This window comes from Harmonia axyridis, chromosome 6 (genome assembly GCF_914767665.1).
Source record: "Harmonia axyridis chromosome 6, icHarAxyr1.1, whole genome shotgun sequence".
In the NCBI taxonomy this organism is placed as follows: Eukaryota; Metazoa; Arthropoda; class Insecta; order Coleoptera; family Coccinellidae; genus Harmonia; species Harmonia axyridis.
In genome coordinates this window covers 36786783-36802026 of record NC_059506.1, presented here as the reverse complement: position 1 = coordinate 36802026, position 15244 = coordinate 36786783, and the positions used below count along the sequence as shown (strand labels likewise).

Genomic DNA, 15244 nt, shown 5'->3' with positions numbered 1-15244 from the left:
TGGTAGCCAACAGAAAGTTTGCTTTTCGTTTTCCAAGAAAAATGCTCTTTTACGTCCGCTTCAAAGAAGTAATAATATTCATTCACAGAGAGAAACCACCAAGATATCATTCTATGTGAAAAAAAGATCAAGGACTTAATCAACTTTAATTAATTTTATCCTGGAAGGAGAGAATAGCTGGATTATGTAGCTCAACGGCTAACAACTCGTGAAAATTGTTGTTTTTTTAATGAGTTAAAATTTCCCAGAGAATTTTAATGAGGATTCAAGTTCCTCAGAAAAGAAAATTGTGTGTTTTTCAGATATTACGGTTCTGGTTGTGGAAAATGAAAGCCTGAATTGAAATATATTTACGTAGCTTTTTTCACCCTTTGTGAGATTTTTTTCATTACAGAATGACAGCCAGTGTTTTACTCACTGGAAAATGATCAGGTATTCAAAGGTTCTTTGAAATATTTTACGTTCCAATAAAAATAGAAGTTTTTGTCCCAATAATTGACTGAAGTATGTTCGATATTGGAACTTTGACTTTAATTAACTATGACAGTAAATCAATGACAATTGTTTTCAATTATTACCTATATTCTTTCCTTTGTCATGTTCTTTTCCTTTCTACATGTCCCTCTTTTTTCGTATTTTTTTATCGACCAAAACGAAAGAAACAATCTAGCTGCGTATTTGACACCTTTAAAATTAATTGGCATATTCATCAATACTTTGGTCCATTTATTTCTACCTTATACTATCTTCACATTTTTGTGCAAGCCTGGTCCTGTCCACTAGGTAGGAGTATTATAGAAGTCTCTTGGTTGTTCTCGATGTTTCTAGGTCTCTTCTTCATGGAGTAGTTTGGACTCTTGTTGCAAGACATAGACTGGTTTCTTTTCGTTGACATTGACATTGACGTTTGGTGATGAGTTTGGCAAGTGTTACAGCGGGTTCTCTTGGTTTTTATACACAGTAGGTATCTGAAAGGGAAGGGATCTTAAGATAATAGGATGTAAAGTAAAAGAAAGTGTTTCAGTATATTTCTTCAACAACGCTCCTTAACTGAGGGAGTCATGAGTAATAATTGTTACTAAGCGACATCTGCTGGCTCCTACCGATAGTTATTAATAAACTGCATCAGTATTCAAACAGGAATCTACAGAGAAGTGAGGTAGATTCATAGAGAGGCAAGTGGATGACTAATTGAGAATTAACTTTCTTATTTTCACTTCTTTGGGAAATTATGGAATAAAATACTTCATAAATACTGTTTACCCTTGAGACTTTCACGATTTATTCTCAAATTTCTACTATCACAATTGAATTTTAAAGTTGGTGAAGACGAAAATTTTGTTTACATGTTTTAAATCGATAATGTAATCAGAATGTAATATCTAAACTTTATTCAGTACACCAAATTGATAATTCTCGAGGCCTATATTCAATTTTCTTGGCGAAAATGTCTTTTATTAGTTACCGAATAATAATATAAAATTTTACCCCTTCCTCACCAAGAAAATAAACGTCTAAGAGATCATTTCTGTTTAGCATCTAGGGTGGGAAACCTTAATCCAGTGGAATGATGGGAATTTGGTATAGTTCATTAAGGAATCATGAATATAGAGCTGAAAATTTCATTCAATTTTCATTCGACTTGTAGACACATAAAGTTGGGGTGCTGGTGTCTTGATGGCTCGTTTCAGAGAACGTCTCTGCTCATAAAGACGGAGTTTGACCGATATTCAGTCTGGAAAACTCTGCATACGGTTAAAAAATCCATTTCTTTCGGTTCCTTAGGGATTCCTAGGGAGATTTAGTTCTGAGGGATTGGAAGAGTGTATTGAATTCGTGCTATTTTTCTAATTGTGAGGTATCGAAGAGACAGAGTTGTCTTCAAGGGTTATGAGAATCAATTAAAATATTTTTTAGGTTGAGCTGAACCTTCAATTTTGATGGAATTAACCTGTTTGAAGAAATATGTGAGAACCATCGATTTTTTTGTTTATCTATAATTTTTATTAATGAATTTTTGGAATAGAATACTCCAATGAAAGAACTCGTCTATAGTTTTATAAGAGCTCTTTCCATAATCTTCCTAACTCCAGAATACAAACCATCAAAAATTCAAATTTTGAAAGATTCATATCTTCATACATGAAGGATTTTTCAGTAAGCAGTTTCATCTCGAATAACTCGCTATCTGGGTAGCTGCTGTTATCTTTTGACATTTGACAAGGGAAAACTACGCCATTACCTCAGAGTAATAAACATAGATAGAAAGAGCATATGTCATTTTTAGTAAGCAAATTTTAGCTCTAACATGAACTATCAAATTTGACATGAAGCTCGCGGAAATGAAAACATATCAGTGATACGATATTTCACTCAATTCGCGAGTTTCTCCACAAAGAACGCACTTCTTATGTCCCATAGTGAATCAATGTTTCATATTAACTCGAAATATATTGAAATAAATACCCAAATAAATCAGAAATTCAGAAAACAAACTTCAAGCGCGCCAAACGACGTGAAACAACCGATGACACTAGGAGAGCAAAAGTTGCCAAACCTTGGATTTCAGCAGGTAGATACAGAATATATTAAATATTCAGCTAATTATAAATTCGACAATTAGGAAAAATATCGGATTCCAAATATTCAAATTTGCATATTTAATCGGGAATCACTCAAATAAATTCATTTCTTTCAATATAATATACATTCACAACGATATAGTAAAATTGTGGATTTAAAAATATATCACAATCCGACAACGTAATCTAACCATGTTGGGGACATGTAAAAATTGCGTATACTCCCTCTATCTATGTTTATTACTCTATGGCCATAACCAATAGTGAATCGACCTCTTATTGGAAAACTCTTTATTATTCTTTGTGCTGATATGAAAGAAAATATCCAAAACTAAATATATACTAAAGTAATGTTCTTCAAGAAGTCTTTGTCAAACCAAACGTATGAGACATTGAAGAACTGAATAAAATCACAATGGAAACATAGCTGCTTTGGCTTTCTTTGAAACCTGACTGTGGAAAATTCTGAAAAATTAGGTTAAGGCATTTTCATATAAAACAAATCTACTCAAAGAAAATATATGTTGATACTCTGAACATTCTTCAACCAACCACACGCAAGTATTTCTCACTCCGTTTATAAAACGTGAATCAAATCTATATCACCATATGAAAACCACATCTTGGGGACTCCCTCTACATCCAGCCCCATTATTCAAATGGCGTATGGCGAGAAAAATAAGAAATAAGTCGGCTGAATAATTTCCATACGAAACAATCCTTCAAAGACATGCATCCCCGCAAAAAACATCGTAAAATTCCAAGTTTACGAACATTCTACAACAGCGCCATCTTTCATAATCTATCAGCTCTATGGGACGTCCATACAAATGCGTTCTGCCGGCCTTGATGCTCTCAGTTTGGACGAAGAAGATGAGATAAGGAATTTCCAATATCCTTTACTGCTGGTTTAGATCATTTCATATTCTTGTGCGGGACCGATATACAGTTCTCGATAAAAGGAGATAATATATGTTGTGTGCTTGTTGGAGATGCAGCGGGTTAGCCATCTACATCTTGTTGATTTAGAGTGTCGATGTAGATCAGATAGTGGGTTTGGGATGGCGATGTTTTATACGGTCTGGATACGTTATGATATGCAGAATTTTATTCAACGAACGGAGACTGTTTTTTCCGTAAATGTTGAAGTTTGATTATTCACGAACGTTACTTTTAAGTCCGGCAGTGATCGTACCTATTAAATTTATTGAATGTCAAGGGACAGTGAACATGGTAAAAGCTGACACTATATCTGCAATGACGATATCAACATCTAACCACAATACACGTAATAGGCATTTTTGTTTGATTTGAGCTCGAAGAATTGTCTACAGTTCAAAATACAACTCGAATAAGCGTTAGAAATAACAATACAATCAATAATTCCACTATCAACTCTTAAGACAAACAACAATATGCCAGGACAAAAATAAACTAAATATTTATATCATAAAGATATATAGTAACTGACGAAGAAACTGCAATACCCAGAAGGAGCTGTTTAAGTTTTAATATTTTTTTGGTAAAACATAGGTAGTATCGCAAGGAGTAAATGATTGAAATTTGGAGGAAAAAACGAAGGGTTTACAATTTTTTTTGATGAATTTGTTAAAAATGTGTTTGTCCTCCGCGATTTGTATACACTCCCCAACACATCTGGGCATGGAAGCAATAAGATGGTCTATTTCTTCTTGAGGGATACTATTCCAAGCTACCTGTACCTCATGTCTCAGAGCCACCAAAGTCTATGGGGGCTGGGATAAATTTTCAAGCCTTCTACTCATGATGTCCCTAAAATGCTCTATGGGTGAAAGATCGGTGAATCTGGGCGGCCATGGCGAAAAATTCACATGGTTGGCTTCGAAAAAGTTCAAACTAACTTTGGCAACATGAGGTCGGGCTTTATCTTGCTGAAATATTGGATTCTCGAGCCGGTTAAGGTAGGGGAGAACATATGACTCCACTATTTCTTGAAGGTAACGCAGAGCTGTCATGTAACCTCGAATAAAGACTGAAGGTGACCTGCTTGCATGTGCAATAGCACCCCATACCATAACGCCTACTATCCGGTGTACATAACGCTCAACATCAAACTGAGGTTCACGTCTTTCTCCCCGACGTCGTCTAACCCTTCTTCGGCCATCATGTGCACCCAAGAAGAATCGAGATTAATAGAAAAGATGACCTAATGCCATTCCACATTCGTATATTGGCGTTCTCAGCACCATTGTAATCGTTGCCGGCGATGCTCAACCGTCAGAGGTAACACAAGATGGGGTCAATAATGTTGAAGTCCAAAAGACCTTATCCTGTGGTAAAACGTTCCGACAGTTACAGGATGGCCTTGTTCTCCTAACCACTCATCGGCCAAAGATCGAATTGTCGCAAATCGGTCTCTAATAGCCATAAGTCTTAGACTTCGATCTTGAACTTCATTTATCCGGTGCCTACTCTTCTTCGATTTTGGGCATTATCAAACCAAGCTTGACAACATCTCATAACAGTAGTTGGATTTCTGTTCGTACGGTTAGCGATTTCTCGAAATGACAACCCTGCCTCCTGTAGACCAATAATTCGACCTCTTTCAAATTCACTTAGCTGTCGATAAATTCCGCGTATACGTGCTCTTTGCATTTCAACAACAACTAAACATCGACTTTGGATCTCCTCGAACAGCTGGTTTGTTGTTAAATTTAAAAAACTTGCAAAATACGACTACAATATTTAAGTAACAAACATTGTTTGCATGAAAAAACCTTCACGATTTTTTTCTCCAAATTCAATTATTCACTCCTTGCTATACTATCTATGTTTTACCAAAAAAATATTAAAATTTTGACAGCTCCTTCTGGGTGTTGCAATATCTTAGTCAGTAAGTATGTTATTGTGAAGGAAAGTTGTCATTTTCTTGATATTTACATTGAATATCATTCATCAAGTAGACTCACTAAACTTTTATAATATGCCAACCGCCACCATATTGAATATTACTATAGACAGGTCTCTGGGTTATCTGGTTAGGTTATTAGTTTATCGAGCTTACTAAAAAATAAATATGGAGATGTAAATAGTTAATTTTTATAACTGTATATAAGCAAAAATTCGTCGATTCAGACAGGAGGGTTGCTGCCTTCATCCCTTATCGAAATTGACGCCATCAAAAGTAACTATCAGAAGGGAAGCGCCATCTATTCATCGATACCTGATGGCTTTTTATCACAGGATCATGAAATTGTATAGAAAAATACTTGGACAGTATAATAATACGTATAGGAAATGTCACCCCCGGTACAGTTTTATATCGCATATAACATTTTATAGGTATTCGAAGCTTTATCGGTGAAATATGCCGTAGACCGTAAATATTTCAAGAATTATATAAATGAAACAGAGATGCTCAGAATCAGAAGAATCGTAACTTTGGGGTTTATTACAAGAGATACAGGAGCAGACCTAAGTTGAACTGGAGGAGTGAAATGGAATGGTTTTGCCAGGAATACAAAGGAAAATACTTTTTATTCCAATTCAACTGTGTTCATTGTAAGACCAGAAAGTTTTTACGTCAAACCTCATAAAAACCGAATTAAAAAAAACATATAATGTCCCATGGCCAGCAGTTTTCACGTAAACGTCAAGAAATGCAGACTTATTTAATGCTAGTTCATAACTTTGAACTTAGATACAATTGAAAACACTTTTCCTAGGATTGTAGGGGTTGAAGTTAAAACTATACTTTTCTGGAACACCATGTTAATTCATTTAAATTCATTTTATTAACCATTATGCGGTACTGCTGATCCCTAACAAGGGTGAAACCGGTATATCGCTACTCTCCCTCGATGGCGTGCATACTCCTTGGGTAATTACGATTTTGATTTCTGCGTGATAATGTGGAAATCTTCTGTTTGATAAGGGTTATGTGGATGACATTTTGCCGAAACATTAACATACAGTAATCTCTAGATACGCAACTGTTATCTCTTCCATAATCCAGATTCCCTCATACTTGGAGCACGTAACTGAGTCTTTCACGGTAGAAAGGAACTGTCAGAAACACACATCAGGTCAGAGGATTCTCCAATTAATTGAATGGAAAGTTTCTAAGATGCTTCCTTGTGCTACCTGAACTTCCACTAAGTTTTCCAGAGTTTTTGGAAACGCAATCTATGACTGTCATCTCTGGAGTGGAAAGAATCGGAATTAAAGTAAGAGAATTTAATATTCGAAGGATCACAAAGATTAATAAGAAGAATAGGGAGACTTTCAACTTTTTGACTGGCATTCATAATATTGATTTTCGAGATATGAATTTTCTGCATTTAGATTAGATTAAATTAGAGTGTAGGTACTTCAATCCACAACTGTTCAATGTGTTTCCTAGACTGATAAATTTGGAAAAATCAATTTCAACTGGTTTTGAAATTGCTGATTTGTATCCTCAGTTTATACAGCAAAGACTTTTCCATCGCCAGATTTATATCCTATTGAAGCAAATAAACATTGAGCTCTGAGTGATCTTCTCCAGCTAGCTCCACCTGCTCTTTAAATCTAAAAGTTCTCTACAGGTTTCTATACCGATTTAAGTCTTTCAAATATCTATATTCCACAATTTCTTAAGACCTCCTCGATTTTGGGGATTTTTAGACTCGAAAATATGTAAATAAAGGTCACCACCCACTACGTGTCCACGTAAACCCATCAAGCCTTCTCAGTTTTGAATAGTTAAAAAATTTCCAAGTGTCACGTTCAACTATCCTTTCCCTAGCCTTCTGCATAATTCATAACCGATCTTGGGAATAATCTCTGGAGATTTCCAGATCGAGTGTAGCCAATTTATTCCATCTGGCGGTTGGAGAACTGGGACTCAAGCGTGCCGACAATATTCTCACGTTCGTCGAAGATGATATCCTATTGCAATTAACAGGGTGTTTGTATCAGATGCTGCCGTAGCTTGGAGGATGGATGGCGCGCCCAAATTGAAGGAGGAAATTGGAGGAAGAAGTTGGAGACGTGAGCGAAGGGAGTTATTCATTTGATGAAGGAATCCATAAGTGTCACTTATGTGAATTGTTTGCATCAAATGGAATTTCTCATGACAGGGATGTAATTATCGAAAAATTACTTCGGTTATTGCACTGTAGGATGAAAATTTCAACGCGAAGACAATGATATCACGAACTATACTGAAAAATGTTTGATTAACATCAAAAGGTCAAACAATGTTAACGAGTCTTCCCTAAAAGAAGGATGCAATAATCGAAAATGCCTAATCAAATTTGAAAACAAATTGTAATTTCTCTTCTCAGATACATAACGTTTTGGAATAACAGTTATTCAAGAGTTTATCAGTTATTTCCATAACAGGTATTCCAGAATGTAACAGTTACTTTGAATAACGATTATTTATGTTAGAAATTCACGCAAACAACTAAAAACTGTCTTTCCGACTCCTTACCATAAACCAAATGAACAAATCTCGAAGTCACTTCATGTTTGCGTCTCTAGAGTAAAATAAAACCTAACCCAGACTCGACTAATCAAGAATTGATACGCTCCCTCTCGAAGAAATCAATTATTCCAAAGTCAAACAAAAGCATCAAAGTAACTAGAAATTGCTGGGGAACACGCTGTGGAGTGGAATAATTTTATTTTCTTGAGTAGGTTCTCTGGTTTTCTGAAACGCGAGGAAAATCTAACTTTCCATTCAATCCCACAGGAAAAGCACAGGGTACAGCAATCAACAATTCTCACTAAGGAAATTGTATAACACACTACGTAGCTCTGGAAGTAGTTACCAATATAGCAGCTGATTTCCACACAGAACAAGGCCCAACGGGAAAACAACAACCTTTAGAAAACAAGGCTTCTACGGAAAATGCTCGATGCTCTCTATTTTAATGCATAATATTGATTGACCAGTTCAGCACTTTGCCTGAAATTTGTATTACAGTGTGTGCGACGGCTATCTCCCTGAATTCAATGAGATCCTAGAATATTGAAAAGAAGTACGGATCTTTTGAACGCAAAGATATACATATGGTCTCCAAGGGTGTAATACGAGAAGTAATGAATGAGCTCGATCGAATCTGCAGTTTTAAAATTAATATCCACCATCAAACCAATTTTGTTTTATTAAAAGTAATGTGTAATATATTATCATTCTCCTCATATTTTTATCCTCATATAATTTCTTTTGCAACTCACCTGTTGAAGTGTTTTCTGAAAGCTCCACTGACCCAGTACAGAGCAACAGGATTGGAGCAAGAGTGGAGATAAAAGAGACAGAAAGCCACGATTCTGAAATAGTTCCAGAAGGCGTTGTAGACTTCATTGAAGTTTGGATAGAAGTAGAAGAATAGCAGATACATATGGAAAGGCAGAAAGCATATAGCGAAAGCCACCACGAAAATGAGAACTGTGATGGCCACCTTCTTTCTTGCTTTTATCTGTAAGGAAAAAGAATTTTTGAGTGTAATGGTAAATTTGCTAGACAGGAAAAGAGATTTGAAAAATCTTACCTGTCTTTGGGTACCTTGTGCCTCCCCTGGTACATTCCTAGTGCTTATAATGAGATGGTTAGCCATGTTCATGTAAAATATAGCTATAATAGCTAAGGGAATGACGTAGAGAACCAAAAACTTCCCCAAAACCACAGTTCTAGGGTAATTACCATCCAACCAGTGTTCAGGGAAAGGGTAACATACCGAGAAGTTGATGTTTAAGTCTTCGTCATAAATGTCTTTTATGTGCGACCCTATAGCTGCTGGTGTGGCGCAAAGAACAGCCAGGCCCCATATTGAGACTGCTATGCAGAGGGTGATTCTTGTTGCTTTTCTACCACCACCTATAAAAGGAAGAATTGTCTGAATATATGATTTCTGAAGGTTTTGGGACAAAAATTGGGTACTTTTCGTAATAAAAGCTAAAATGAACGCATTTCTGAGAATAAAAACATAGTCATGAATAAAATGAATGCTTCAATTGATAAAATGAATGCATTAATTGAATAATGGCTGCATTTAATGAAATATTGATTGCATTCATTGAAATAATGAATGTATTCCTTGAAATAATGCATGTATTCATTGAAATAATGAATGCATTCATTTTCATAATGAATGGCATTGATCTGAATAATGAATGAATTCATTAATATAATGAATACTCCTCTTCATTAGTGAATCACGATTAATTGAATCGATGAAAAAGTTTCCAAAGAATTGGGGAGTAAGTAACAGCTCAAATTTAATTAAGTAGGTTTTATACAGAATCAAAGTGCCTTCTGAATATTTACTTTCGTTTAGTTATTTGATGAAAGCAACGACGATTCTTCTCAACAAACCCAGTCTTTATGGTTCCCTAGCAAAAAGAGTTGAAGAGACTCGGGTTGTTGATTAAATTCAGTGGCAAAGTTGGGGACATCTCTATTTCTTGGGGAATCCTTTTCAGAACGAACCGTTAACCGCATTCATGAAGGCAAAAGACGTTTCAGATCCTGTCTTGCATGTCATAAAAATTTTGCCGTTTAATTAACGTGAATATAACGATGTCAGGGTGAAGACTTAAGGAAATGGTCTTGTCAAAGAAAGATTGGAGAAGAAAATGCTCGCTACTGGGATGTGATGTGATGAGAATGTTATTTTTTTCGATATATAGGAGATGTAAGTGGCCCTCAAGGATTTGATCATTCAAATGGATCCATAATTTCGCCAGTTTGAGGACTTTTTATCAATTTGTCAAACGATTCACATAAGTGACACTTATGCCAACAAATTTTTTTCGAGGTCTCGTGAAGACCCTCATCAGCTTTACCCCGAACGAATAAACGAAAAACAGAGGGCTCGAAGAGCCGACAATTGAAAAAACCGCCGTTAATTTTAATTCCACAAATCCTCGACATCAGGCAAAAAACACCCGTGAGAAAAAACATGATATTATCGCCCCAATAAAGACATGGCCAGCTCGAGGCCCAAAGTTTTAATTGCGCAGTTCAAGATGAATAATAAGTTATGGCCCAAGGGTATCTTCCTCGCAGGATTTTTGCTGGACCAAAACGGCCTGGAAAACTGGCGAAAAGAGACTCGGAATAATTTAAACGAATAGTCTGAATAACGAATGACTACGCTGATAGGGGTTTCGTTTAAAATAATTGAATGGGGAGTGTGTGATTTAAAGAAATGGATTGGAGGATTTATGGGAGTTTTCTTGAGAGAGATTCGGGAGACTCAAAGTCTCAGCAGAGCAGCTACTTTCCAAATTTTCAGGATATAACAAGAATCCTATTTGAATTTCACGCTGTGAGATTTGAATTTCCTAAAGAAAAGAAAATAAAACATGATTTAATTCGAAATCAAAATGAAATATTCATTATATCAAGAAATGCATTCATTTTATTTACAGGAAATAACAAAAATCTTGTTTGAATTTCATTCTGATATATTTGAATTTCTTGGAGAAATGAAAATGAAGCATGATTTAATTCAAAATTATAATGAAATATTCATTATATCAAGAAATGCTTTCGTTTTATTCACAGGATATAACAAAAATCTTGTTTGAATTTCATGCTGAAAGATTTGAATTTCCTGAAGAAATGAAAATAAAGCATGATCCAATTCAAAATCATAATGAAATATTAATTATATCAAGAAATGCATTCATTTTATTTGGGATCAAGTTATAGCAGCATTTTCTCAAATTCAGAGGATGCAATAAATATCTGGTTTGGATTTCAGGCTGTAAGGTTTGAATTTCCAGAAGAAATAAAAACCTGATTTAATTCATAATCATAATGACATATTCATTTTACTAGAAAATGCATTCATTTTATTCAGAATCAAGTTCATCATATACCTGAATAGATTTACTGTATTCAGGAATGCATTATTATTATTTTTTTCGATGCAAACACTACTTTAAAAAATATTTCATAATTCTACTCGTAGAGTAAACACTAACGGCGAATATCAATTCAATTTTTTTTTAATTGCTCCTATGGAAAATAATGAATTATTTTTCATTTGAAACGGGGTACGACAGTTATGTTTACCCTAATTATAGGGTTCAAATTTTATCCCTAGTCTGAAAACGTTTCACACGAAACTCCCACCCTCATTATCGAGTCTCAATTTTCAAGAGTGCTATTAAAGGCTAAACCAACCGTTTATTAAAACTGATAACGATCTTAATTGGAACTCCTACTGGTAATATAATGTGTTGGAATCATAATTTTTTAATAATTGACGATATTACGAATGATTTCATTGTGCTAATGGCTTAGTATCACGTAACTGTCAAAAATTGTCCAGATAAATTCGTGAAATCAAATTGTGAATTCGTTGGGAACTCGTTGAATCGTATAAATCACTCCAATAAATAGGATTTAATGCCTAGAGGTTTATGTTGGGAATTTTGTATGCAAATAATGTCTGTTTATTCGATTTGTTTTGTTCTTTATGAAATATTTATGGGAAAAAGGGACATTATTAATTGCTTCCCTAACTTTATGGAAAAGGCAATATTTCAATAATTGATTTAGGATAAGGAACTCTCAATGTTCAGTCAATTCCCAAGTTAGTTTGAAACTTTTTGGAGAGGTCAAGACCGTCCTTTCTGGTGAAAGCCTCGACTATGAGATTTCTCTGGAGAATATTGACTGTCCATCCAACAACACGAAAAGTTTTGAGTATCTCCTTTCGTCTAGAATGACCAGTTTGTGATTGATGATATCAGTTTCTCAAACTTCAGAGCAACATTTCATCATACAGTGTACCAGTGTATCATGTCCAGTTTTGAAGCAGTTATTTTCGTAACCAGATGCTACAGAAACTATATTTCATTACATTATTTCCAGAACTCTTTGAACTCGACCTGGTTAATGAATTGACTTGTGATTTATAATGTCCGAAAGTAAATCATTCAAATTGGAGTATAATACTCGTAAAATGCTTATAGATTGGTCAAATGAAATAAGCCAGACGAATTCAAAGATGGAAACCAATTTCTTGGAAGGCCAATCTTGAAAAAGAAGAAGAAAGCAGGTTAACTATACTAAAAATTATGAAATTGACAGCTGTCACTCTGACGTTCAGGCACCCAATTCAACGAATATGTCTACTTTTACCAGTTATTATATTCAAGATGCTCCAACTCACCACTGGTATGGAACTTCTTGAGTGGATCAACAATGGCAAAGAACCTGTCACCAGAGAGTGCTGTCAGGGTAAAAATAGAAACTGCAACCGAAATATCTTTCGCTGTTTCCGATATTCTGCACATCATTTCTCCCCAGGGCCAATGGTCCACTATGTAGATAACAGCAGTAAAAGGAACACTGCTTATTATCACAAGAAGATCTGCTATGGCTAGTGACAGGATATATCTGGAAAAGATCAATAAAGCCTTAGAATCGGTAGTTCGGATGATCAGGTAGTTCAATTGTAGTTCAATTGTAGCTAGAAGGTATCACTTACGTGTTTGGTACATTCCTCATGGTTCTGTGCTTCATGAAAATCCACACGAGTGTGCCATTTCCAAGGGTACCAACAACGAAAATAACGAAAAACAGAATAGGCACAAAGTAAGTCTCTGGTCTGTCACCGAGAGGAATAGAGTCAATAGTTTCCGACACTACTATGTCACTGCCGTTCTTTGATACGTTTGGAAAAGGTGTTGTTACCACCAGATGAGCTGAGGACTCGCTTAGACTGGTATTCATGACTAGCAGATGCTGTGAATTAGGTTGATGAAATCTCTGGGATGTCACATCGGTTTGGACCCATGGTTTGCTGAGGTGTTCATCTGGAAAAGAAAATGTAGGTTGTTTAACTGTTTATGGGCGCTAGAAATGGGGTAGAATGTACAAGAGAACTAGAAATAGCAAAGCAAAATATTGTTTAGTCCGGAATAGTGAGGAGTTTCTTGGAAAATTACAGAAAATCATATGCATCAATTTTAAAGAGTTTGCAAAACGCTTCCCAACGCTGCTTCAGCTATACTTGCTATTCAATCAGCCTGAATGCTTCTCGTGTTGATCGATATATTGTATTTTTTTCATAAATACCGATTACATTATTCACGAACCTTCGTATAGCCGAGCTCCAATAAGTCTGGGTTCCTTTTTCTTCGATTTCCTTTTCGAACTCATAAATTTATTTCAATGAAAAGAAAACCTCGCAAGTGTAACTACACAACTCCAATGGAATAATCGCCATCTTATGTAAGGTTTTCTTTTGAAAAATGGCCAGAATGTTCCGCGTAAGAGATATACAAGAAGTATTTTCTCGGATGTCGCTTTGTTCGTTTTTTATCGATCCACTCAAAATTGAATGGGACACTAACTCACATAAGAATAAAGAGCGATGGGGCTTTGAATGAACGAAACTGCTGATAAATGTGTTTTTGTCAACTGGCAGACGCCCTGTCGTTGTTGTCAGATGTTCAAGGAAGTATGTCTAAGATGTTTGTCGATTCGGGTTTATCTAGTCAACCTAGGAAAGGTCCATGTAAATTTAGAGTATATACAAGTGAATTCTATGAATATTGCAATATACGACTCTACTACATACATAGTGCGACATATTGGCGTCCCCTTCTAAAATGCTCTGCTTTAGGCTTTTATCATGATCTTAACATTTTTTTTTCAACAACAAGAACGCGTTGATCTTCGATGTTTGCAATTGACCTAGATTTTCCAAACCTTAACACAATTAATTAATGATTCTTTGAGGTCGATTCGAAGATAAAACTTCAGTTCCTCCCAATCTTATCATCCGGTTCGAGTTTTTATCTGAACTAACAAGGTTCAGCAGTGATCTATCTCCATCTTCTGTCCCTTTCATTATCCCTTATAAAATTGCAACTCATTGAATTCCTCACAGATAATAAGACTAAGATGGTGAAAGATCAACTCAGACAAACATGAAAAACTCCAGACAGACTGAAAACCATATTTAATACACCTCTGTGTAGTTAGACCTTGAGGAGCCAGTGTAAACGCGAATATATTAGGGCCATTTCACCTCTCAGGAATTATAATTTCAGTATTAAGCAGGTTTACCCCTAAAAACCAGCTTGTTCGTACTGAAGAGGGTTTTATATATGGGTAAATAGCTGAGCACCTACAACACCAATGTTATCAGAGATGATTTATTATGAGGTAGTGTGTGTAAGGGTTTCTCCACGAGGGAAAATAAAGGGTAGAGCTACAATGAGATGCACATAATCGATTGGGTTGTAAAGCTGTGGCCACAGAACCAATTTGCTGGTATTGATGATTATTATTTGAATGTTTTCCTGCTCTAGGTTTCTCCAGACTCGAAGAAAATCAAGTCACATAACTTTTATAATTCAGGAAGTTAGACGAACATTCGTCAAACTTACTCCTGACTCTATTCCAAGATTAAAGTCTGGGAGACACCACATTCAGAGTGGTTTTCATCCCGGTTATTTCTCGAACTAATTATTAAGGACCGTAACTTCGAGGATGTAAATCTGATAGTCGATCTCCTGTCTTGTGGAAAACCTCTATGGTGTGCATTTCATCAAGATCCAACTCACGTTCACTTCTAAACGGATTTCTGGAAGGCATTCCACTGGGGAACTGTGAGGAGAAATTAGGTATTGTGTGAGAGTCTGGATATACAGGGTGGCCATTTGAAAAC

General features: G+C 35.6%; 1 protein-coding gene across 5 annotated transcripts in view; it reads right to left on the bottom strand.

Annotated features, from left to right (window-relative positions):
• Window positions 1-234: 234 nt before the first annotated feature.
• LOC123682952 (neuropeptide CCHamide-1 receptor-like) overlaps window positions 235-15244 on the bottom strand; it is a 94612-nt gene continuing 79602 nt past the window's right edge. For all 5 annotated transcript variants that reach the window (XM_045621807.1, XM_045621805.1, XM_045621809.1 and 2 more), the window contains exons 2-6: window positions 13055-13382; window positions 12737-12963; window positions 9101-9426; window positions 8787-9028; window positions 235-968 (exon numbers count right to left, since the gene is read on the bottom strand). In XM_045621807.1, the coding sequence (XP_045477763.1) occupies window positions 749-968; window positions 8787-9028; window positions 9101-9426; window positions 12737-12963; window positions 13055-13299 (1260 nt within the window). In that variant the 5' untranslated portion in view covers window positions 13300-13382 and the 3' untranslated portion in view covers window positions 235-748. The remainder of the gene's footprint in view (window positions 969-8786; window positions 9029-9100; window positions 9427-12736; window positions 12964-13054; window positions 13383-15244) is intronic.